Raw genomic sequence first — 9572 nt, forward strand, 5'->3', positions numbered from 1 at the left:
CTGGGCTCCTCGGAGGAAGAGCAGCAGTCATTTCCACTGTAGTTCTGGAAAGTGCGCTCATGCCAGGCTCTTCATGTGGGCTTGGGCAATTTGTGCCATTCCCCCTCCTGGAGGTTTACATACTATTTTCTCTGAGCCCTTGGCCTTTTCAACAAAGCAGACACTGAGATAGTAAGAATTTCCATCTCTGGAAATCCAGAAAGGTCCAAAATGCCCTGCACTTTGCTGGCTACAGTTGAATGACCTGTGTGATGCAGGCCTTTGACTAGCCGCAGAACCACATGAAATTGCTCTGACCGTGGTGTAATTCCTTACCACATCTAAATTATTCCACATGAAACACTGACGTCTTCCCCACATTTCTACCACTGTCAAAATTATAATTGCCTTAACCCTTAAGTTCACAGTATCTCTCATTACTTAGTTTCTCTTTAGTCATTCGTTCTTCTGTCCAAAGCAAAGTAAATGGGAAATTGGAGGATGCAAAGTGTCGCGGGGCCTGAAGAATCCCATTTCTCACCTGCCTGATAGGATGACAGAAGGCTTTCCCAAAGAAGCAGGCAGTGGCAGAGTACAGGCCTTGCCCTGAACATATGTTTGGCCATTATCACTGGAGTTTAGTGGTGGCATTGGGAGCTGTCACCCCACTGCCGCCGTTGTCTGCTTGGTGACCATGTGGTTCCATTCTCCTAAACCACCTCAACAGGCCAGAGTACACCCTTCTGGCTTCAGCCATTTCTCTGCTCCCTGGTTGCCAAAAGCAACGGCGGCAGCAGAGCAGGGCAGTCAGCAGGAGTCAGTGTGAGCTCGACGCTAAAACCACCCAGGGACATTTACCTGGCAACCGGAAATGGAATTCCAGCTTCCCGTCCACCTTTTGTCTAACCCCTTACCTGGCAACCGGAAATGGAATTCCAGCTTCCCGTCTACCTTTTGTCTATCCTCGTCCGTCGCATGAGATGAGTCTGGCGAGTTGTTAATCCTCTGGAACTTTTTCTCATCTGTAAAATGGGAACGATAAATAACCTCCAGGGTAGGTAAGGCCTTACGCAGATTAAATGCGACAAAACGTTCCCCATGTCATTCCCAGCAGTCAGTGGGCCTTCAGGACTATGGGTGTCCTTCTAGATAATTGGCATCCCAGAGAACCAGAACAAACAGAGGAAAAGGTAGATTGTTGCCAGGATACAATGTTTACATTTGGGTAAATCTACATCCTCAATAACATCCAGAGAAATTCAAAGTACAACGATAATGAGTTACTCTTTTTTGCGTAATGAATAATCAGGATTTGATGAGTTTTCAGTGCTGATAAGGGTGCAGTCTACACTGCTGGCAGAGGTGTAAATGGGTCCATTCCATTGGAAAGATCTTAAAGTTTACACCGCCGCACACATCACAGAGTACTGCAGAACCATTAAAAATCACGATTCTTCTTTAGAGATAGGATCTTGCCGTGTGGCCCAGGCTAGAGTGCAGTTAAAAACCATGATTCGCTTTTAACGACTACAAAGATGGGAAAGTAGAATATAAAAATTGTATATACTAAGTGAGAAAAACAGGTTATAAAATGGTATATACATACAGTATAATTCTGATTTAGTTTTATGGAGGGGTTGTCATTTGTTTTTGAGACAGCATCTCCCTCTATCACCCAGGCTGGGAGAGTTACAGTGGCACAATCTTGACTGTCTGCAGCCTCAACCTCCCAGGCTTAAGCGATCCACCCACCTCAGCCTTCCCCAGTAGCTGGGACCACAGGTGCGCACTACCACGCCTGGCTAATTTTTGCATTTTTTGTGGAGGCGGGGTTTTGCCGTGTTGCCCAGGCTGGTCTCAAACTCCTGAGCTCAAGCGATCCTGCTGCCTGGGCCTCCTGAAGTGCTGGAATTACAGGTGGGAGCCACGGCTCCTGGCCCCCGATTCAGTTTTTTATAGACGTACACATAGGCCGGCTCCTTGATGTCGTTTTTCCTAGGTAATGGGAATTATACATAATTTTTTTCTTGTATATTTCTGTTTATTTCCCAAATTTTTTGCAACGAGAATGTGTTACGTGTGTAATGAGAAAAACATGACTCTTGGCCTGGGTCCACTCGGCACTGGGTCGCTGGAAGGGGCCGGTAATGCTCTGCTTTGCTCCACAGCTGCTGCTGGACACCCACTCGCTGAAGATGGTCCTGCTCGATCTCCCCTCCATTGGCTCGCAGGTGGTGAGGAAGGCACCCGCCAGCTACACCAAGATTGTTGTCAAAGGCATGACCCGGGCTGAGATGATCCTCAAGGTGATGGCTTGTGTCTTTCCCGGGGATTCTGTTAAAAGGGGCCGGTTATTCAATCTCTTTTTACGAGAAGCTTTGGTTTTGAAAGCACAGGGTAGGTCCCGTCCTCACCGGCCTCAAAGCACGGTCCATGTTCTTGGGCTGGACTGGATTTTGGCCTCATCAGATATTGTTGAAAGTCTGTGGATAGTTACTGGGGCTCAGGAATTCCTTCTGACAAATGAATTTCTTGTTGTTGTGGGATTCTCTTGTAATCAGATGCAGTCAAGCCTGGAGGGTAGGTGGTCGCCACGGTGAATCAGTGTATGTCAGGGCTCTGCTTCTCAGCAGGAATGTCAGGCACAGCCCTCAGTTCCTCCCCTCCACATCAGCCTTTCTGGCTTTCTGTACTCTGCCACTTTACATGAACTCTGAACAGATGTTGTAGTAACTGAATCTAATCAGCAAATGGATTTTTAAAAGCTCCATTTAACAAAAGACTGTACTTTGGGTGAGGAACGTCTGAAGCCCTGAGCATCTGCCTCTGGTTTCCAGCTATTTGGAAGAGCGGGGATGAGGCCTGGAGAACAGATGGTCCTGTGGTGATATGGTCTTAAAAGCCCAGGACCTGTAGGCTCTTCAGGACACTTCCTAAACCAGATGACTCAGGGACGGCAGGAGTAGGAAGTGGCAGCAGGGCATCAGTCACCGGTGGGATGTGGGTGAGGATGGAGCATCCCATGTGGGTGAGGATGGAGCAGCCCGTGTGGGTGAGGATGGAGCAGCCCGTGTGGGTGAGGATGGAGCAGCCCGTGTGGGTGAGGATGGAGCAGCCCGTGTGGGTGAGGATGGAGCAGCCCGTGTGGGTGAGGATGGAGCAGCCCGTGTGGGTGAGGATCGAGCAGCCCGTGTGGGTGAGGATGGAGCAGCCCGTGTAGGTGAGGGTAGAGCAGCTCATGTGGGTGAGGATGAAACTGCCTCCTCATATTCTTCCCCTGCTGCTTACTGCTGGGGAGGAGAGCATGCGGTCTGGAATTATCTGCAGAGGATGCCTGAGTGAACTCCTCCTTGCCATTCTTTGGTTCAGCCTCAGGAATTCAAAACAAATCAGTCTGCTGGGGAAAGAAAATCAGATACTGCATTCCAGAACCAAATGGAAATGAATGAGGGTTGCAGTGCAGTTCCTTTGTTTGTGTGTTAATTGATAGTTTAACTGAGTTGTTACGTGAAGTTCCAGATTTTAAATCTTCAAAAAGGTGAGGCAGCTTTGGCATTTTTGTTTTTGCAGAAATCCACTTACTTATACCAGCTCTTTTTGCCACCCATTTCTCAGGAATCACAGTACATCAAGGCAGAAGGATCAAGTACCGTGTACCCGTGAAATCCTCCAGCAGGGACCCTCTCACGCAGGGTTTCCCAAATGGTTCCGATAGTTTACAAACCACCTGGGACCCCACCCAGGCCTACTGAATTACGGTCTTTAGAGGAGGGGTCCAGGAACCTGTACGTCACAAAGCAGCGCAGGTGTGTTTAGGATTCAGCAAATTTAGGACCTTGCTCTGGTGGCATGTGACGATGAGATGGACCACTGGGTTTGTAGGTCGGGTTGCTGCTGCTTAAGGAAACCTCGCAGAATCCATTTGGCGCTCGGCTGGCAAGTGAGGAGTGAGTTTCCTGAGGGGCCTGCTCCTGTCTCCCCTGCCGTAGGTAGTGATGGCCCCTCATGAACCGTTGGTGGTGTTTGTTGACAACTACATCAAACTCCTCACAGACTGCAACACAGAAACCTTCCAGAAGATACTGGACATGAAGGTTAGTGCAGGGTCCTGTTTCGTCCACACCTGCTCATCCACCTCACACTCAGCAGTTCTCAACCGGGGGGTTGGGATACAGGTTCCTGGGGGGCTCTTTCAAAATGCACGTGCCTGGCTCCACAGAGCAAACCGGATTCGGAGAAGCCTCTGGAGGAGGATGGCCCCAGGCCTGTGCACCTCGGGATTCCGACAGGCCCTGCATGCCCTGCTGAGGCCCCTGCACAGGGAGGATGGGGCAGGGGCAGGGGATGAGGAGAGGAGTGTTGTCCTTCCCACCGTCTGGACCTGCCCCTTCTCCTCTCAGCCCCTTCTTGACCTGCCCCTTCTCCTCTCAGCCGCTTCTTGACCTGCCCCTTTTCCTCTCTCAGCCCCTTCTTGACCTGCCCCTTCTCCTCTCAGCCCCTTCTTGACCTGCCCCTTCTCCTCTCTCAGCCCCTTCTTGACCTGCCCCTTCTCTCAGCCCCTTCTTGACCTGCCCCTTCTCCTCTCTCAGCCCCTTCTTTCTCTTCCTTTACCGTTTCTTCCCCTCTCTTTTTTCTCCCACACTACTACCCAGGGCTGGTGAGTCCCCTGAGGAAGGGGTTCGCCGTCAGCCTGGAGTAACTCTGCTGTCTGCAGAGCCTCTGCTGACCCGGTACCCAGGTACCGCGCTCTCCCCCGTGGGCCGTTCTGACCCAGACTTCCTGACGGTTCTCCTCTCTCAACCTCAGGGGCTGAAGAGGAGCGAGCAGAGCAGCATGCTGGAACTCCTGCGCCAGCGGCTCCCCACACCACCCTCAGGGGCGGAAAGCTCCGGCTCGCTGTCCCTGACGGCACCCACACCGGAGCAAGAGTCGTCCCGCATCCGCAAGCTCGAGAAGCTCATTAAAAAGAGACTGTAGCAGCAGCAAGGGGCCCTTGCTCTGGCCGGCCACCCTCAGCACCCCGTTCCCCAGAAGCCCCCGACCCCTCCTGTGCTCCCGGCACTCTCACATCGTCGGTCTTCACGCTTTCGGGGACATGTGGGTTGTAAGAGTCTCTCCCAGGCCCTGTCTCACTTCCTGCCCTAATCGGAGATGCTGAGCAAGGGCTGGGCTCTGAGGGCGGTTTCGACGATCTCTGGTTCCCGAAGCAGAGGCAGCAGTGGGGGGAAGGTCCCTCAGCTGCCCTTGACTCATGTAGCCTCCCCATGGCAGTCGCACCCTCTGACACACGGGCCCCACCGTACACTCACCCGTCCAGGCAACCTGAACAAGGATGCCTGGGTCTCACTCCTCCTCCCTCCGTCCTCCCTCCCTCCTCCCTCCGTCCTCCCTCTCTCTGTGGCCGGCCGAGGTTTCCCCTTCTGCCAGAGCTGTTTCCTCTCCCATCTCTGGGCTTGGCCCTAGGGCCTGAGTTAATGAAGTGGCAGGTGACAGGCTCTTCATGGAGGCTGTGGGACCAGGCGTATTCCCATGGAAATCCCAGTTTCCTGGCCCATATTTTGTTTCTGATGCTTGTCATGACCTTATATGACCAGTTATCCCTGTGTTCCCGCGGTTTCTCAGTTGTCTGCAAAGGAGCGGTGTCCTCTGTGTCTGTCACCCAGGAAGGGCGTATGTGCCAGGCCTTCAAGCAGGTGTCCTGTCTGCCCTGGGGCTCCTGATTTGGGTAAGGGCAGACCCAGATCTGACAGTGGCTTTGCCTGGCACACTCGCCAGGCTGTGTGAGCAGATTCTTTCCTTCTTTTTTTTTTTTTCTTTTAGAGACGGGGTCTCTGTCACCCAGGCCGGAGTGCAGTGGCACGATCTAGGCTCACTGCAACCTCTGCCTCCTGGGTTCAAGCAGTTCTCCTGCCTCAGCCTCCTGAGTATCTGAGATTACAGGCGTGAGCCACCGCGCCCAGCCCCTTCCTCCAATTCTTTACTCCCACTCTGCTCCTGGCTTCTAGGGAAGGGAAACCAGGCAGTTCGCTTGGAAAACGTTTCCTAGGCTTTCTCATCCGATGAAGCCATGGGAACACTCAGAAGTCCATCCCCTCGAATCCCTTTCTGCCCACTCATCTTCAGGTCCACAGCACTTGCCAGCGTCATCTGAAATAGCAAAGGTGATGTGCAGTGTCCCATTTGTATGTTCCTGTGTCATGAGAGGGAGCCCGGGGTTCTGTGTTCCTGTGTCATGAGAGGGAGCCCGGGGTTCTGTGTTCCTGTGTTACAGGAAGGAGCCCGGGGTTCTGTGTTCCTGTGTTACAGGAAGGAGCCCGGGGTTCTGTGTTCCTGTGTCATGAGAGGGAGCCCGGGGTTCTGTGTTCCTGTGTCATGAGAGGGAGCCCGGGGTTCTGTGTTCCTGTGTTACAGGAAGGAGCCCGGGATTCTGTGTTCCTGTGTTACAGGAAGGAGCCCGGGGTTCTGTGTTCCTGTGTTACAGGAAGGAGCCCGGGGTTCTGTGTTCCTGTGTTACAGGAAGGAGCCCGGGGTTCTGTGTTCCTGTGTCATGAGAAGGAGCCCGGGGTTCTGTGTTCCTGTGTCATGAGAGGGAGCCCGGGGTTCTGTGTTCCTGTGTCATGAGAGGGAGCCTGGGGTTCTGTGTTCCTGTGTTACAGGAAGGAGCCCGGGATTCTGTGTTCCTGTGTTACAGGAAGGAGCCCGGGATTCTATGTTCCTGTGTTACAGGAAGGAGCCCGGGGTTCTGTGTTCCTGTGTTACAGGAAGGAGCCCGGGGTTCTGTGTTCCTGTGTTACAGGAAGGAGCCCGGGGTTCTGGATGCCTCAGGAACAGAATATGGACCTTAAACACCAGGCTGAGAGCCTGGCCTGGCACGCAGCCTGCCCCTGCCTGCCCTTGCTGTCCACCACGGGCTCTCTGCAGCAGGGCTTGCTGAAGAGAGTGCTCCCGGCCTCTCCCATTATCCTGCATCCAGAGAACAGGCAGCATATCGAGCCGTTACCCTGATTCACTCGGTTCCCTTGAAGCCAAGCCTCAGTTAACCATGACCACAGCTACAGCCAACCACTGTTGTTGCTGCCTGCTTTTGCTCAAGAATGATATCTTGACAGGCACAGTGGCTCATGCCTGTAGTCCCAACACTTTGGGAGGCCAAGGCAGGAGGATCGTTTGAGCCCAAGAGTTCAAGACCAGCCCGGGCAACATAGAGACCTCTACAAAAATAAAAATTTGCAAGGTGTGGTGGCATGCACCTGTAGTCCCAACTGCTAGGGAGGCTGAGGTGGGCAGATTCCTTGAGCTCAGTAGTTGGAGACCAGCCTGGGCAACCTGGTGAGACCAAAAATAAAGTTGACCGGGCGTGGTGGCTCACGCTTGTAATCACAGCACTTTGGGAGGCTGAGGCGGGTGGATCACCTGAGGTCAGGAATTCGAGACCAGCCTGGCCAACATGGCAAAACCCTGTCTCACCTAAAAATACAAAAATTAGCCGGGTGTGGTGGCGGATTCCTGTAATCCCAGCTACTGGGGAGGCTGAGGCAGGAGAATCACTTGAACCCGGGAGGCGGAGGCTGCACTGAGCGGAGATCACGCCACTGCACTCCAGCCTGGGCGACAGAGCAAGACCCTGTCTCAAAAAGTTTTCAGGACAGAGGAAATTTCCTGAAAACCCGTAAAACTCGTAACAGCCATACAGGAGGAACAAGGTTTGAAAATCTGCCTGGAAACCTGATGTCCTCGTCCCCGCCTTGTTTCCCAGCATAACCACTGCTCTGTGCCCCTGCCCTCTCTGCCAGCCCTTCTCCCCGACGCCATCCGGCTCTGATCCTGAGCCTCCTTTCCATCAGCTTCCAGAATGTCCTTGCTAGCCGGAATGACTCTCATGCACCGAGCATCTCAAATTCGAGAATGTGGAGGAGAAAATAAGTGGTGTGAGGAGGGCGTGCAGCGTTTAGTTGAGGTCTGTGAGGAAAAGATTCCAAATAAGACAAGGGCAGGGAGGGGGTTGGGAGAGCCCCTGGGAAGCCCTGTAGAAGGCCCCCCAGCCCACGGGGCTTCTGTGGTAACGCAGCCTGAGCTGTACAGTCGAGAAGGGGCGGTGGGGCCCATCTCCAAATAGCACAGCCAGTTCAGCCGTCTGTCCTCGACCCGGGAGAGCTGGGAAAGCCAGTGGACTCCCGCACCTGGTTCTTGTCACTCCCAGCGTTTGTGTACAGATCCCCACTTCTCTTTTTGGTTCGTTGGTGAGGAGTCGTTTTCCGGATGATTCCATCACGGCATTGAGCTGTCAAGCTCCTGTTCTCCACAGTTGGTGGTCACAGCCAGGGAAGTTGCTGCCTTGATTTGTTACATTGTCAGTAATCCCCACGGAGCCAATGGATGTCAGTAGGAGTTCTGTTCAGTGTCTCCTTGATGGGGACTGAGTACTGTGTAAAGGCGCTGTGTTTCTCTTCTGGGGGTGTGCAGCAGAACCACCTGGGGCCTTTTAAAAACCACGGATGCCAGCCTGGCGCAGTGGCTCACGCCTGGAATCCCAGCACTGTGGGAGGCCGAGGTGGGCGGATCACCAGCTCAGGAGAGCCAGACCATCCTGGCCAACATGGTGAAACCCTGTCTCTACTAAAAATACAAAAATGAGCTGGCTGTGGTGGCGGGTGCCTGTAGTCCCAGCTACACGGGAGGCTGAGGCAGGAGAATCACTTGAACCCGGGAGGTGGAGGCTGCAGTGAGCCGAGATCGCACCACTGCACTCCAGCCTGGGCCACAGAGCGAGACCCCATCTCAAAAAAAAAAAAAAAAAAAAACCATGCCTGGAGATGTTGAGTCCGTAAGTTTGGATGGGGCCTGGCATACAGGTTAAAAGCCCCGTAGGTAATTATAACGTTTGCACCTCGTTTAGAGCCATTGCAGCAGAGAGAGGTTTGCTCTGTGGAAGGGCTCCTGCCCGCGTGTTCGTGCGTGCCTGTGTTTCTGACTCTAAGCTAAAAGTGTGCGGACGTTGCACTTGAGCTCATACCAGCGTGGTGGATTCTTTTTTTTTTTTTTTTTTTTGAGACGGAGTCTCGCTCTGTCGCCCAGGCTGGAGTGCAGTGGCCGGATCTCAGCTAACTGCAAGCTCCGCCTTCCGGGTTTACGCCATTCTCCTGCCTCAGCCTCCCGAGTAGCTGGGACTACAGGCGCCGCCACCTCGCCCGGCTAGTTTTTTGTATATTTTTAGTAGAGACGGGGTTTCACCGTGTTAGCCAGGATGGTCTCGATCTCCTGACCTCGTGATCCACCCGTCTTGGCCTCCCAAAGTGCTGGGATTGCAGGCTTGAGCCACCGCGCCCGGCCAACGTGGTGGATTCTTTACTGGTAACAGCTTTCATTTTAAACTTGGGTTGGGCCGGGCGCGGTGCCTCACGCCTGTAATCCCAGCACTTTGGGAGGCCGAGGTGGGCGGATCACCTGAGGTCAGGAGATCGAGACCAGCCTGGCCAACATGGTGAAACCCCGTCTCTGCTAAAAATTAAAAAAAAAAAAAAGCCAGGCAGGTGGTGGGTGCCTGTAGTCCCAGCTACTTGGGGAGGCTGAGGCAGGAGAATCACTCGAATCCA

The 9572-nt window shown here is 53.4% G+C and overlaps 1 protein-coding gene across 4 annotated transcripts in view; it reads left to right on the forward strand.

Annotated features, from left to right (window-relative positions):
* VPS53 (VPS53 subunit of GARP complex) overlaps positions 1-8411 on the forward strand; it is a 174305-nt gene extending 165894 nt beyond the window's left edge. For all 4 annotated transcript variants that reach the window (XM_050763531.1, XM_050763532.1, XM_050763533.1 and 1 more), the window contains 3 exons: positions 2148-2285; positions 3969-4073; positions 4786-8411. In XM_050763531.1, coding sequence (XP_050619488.1) covers positions 2148-2285; positions 3969-4073; positions 4786-4956 — 414 coding nt within the window. In that variant the 3' untranslated portion in view covers positions 4957-8411. The remainder of the gene's footprint in view (positions 1-2147; positions 2286-3968; positions 4074-4785) is intronic.
* Positions 8412-9572: the final 1161 nt, after the last annotated feature.

This window comes from Macaca thibetana, chromosome 16 (assembly GCF_024542745.1).
Source record: "Macaca thibetana thibetana isolate TM-01 chromosome 16, ASM2454274v1, whole genome shotgun sequence".
NCBI classification, from domain to species: domain Eukaryota; kingdom Metazoa; phylum Chordata; class Mammalia; order Primates; family Cercopithecidae; genus Macaca; species Macaca thibetana.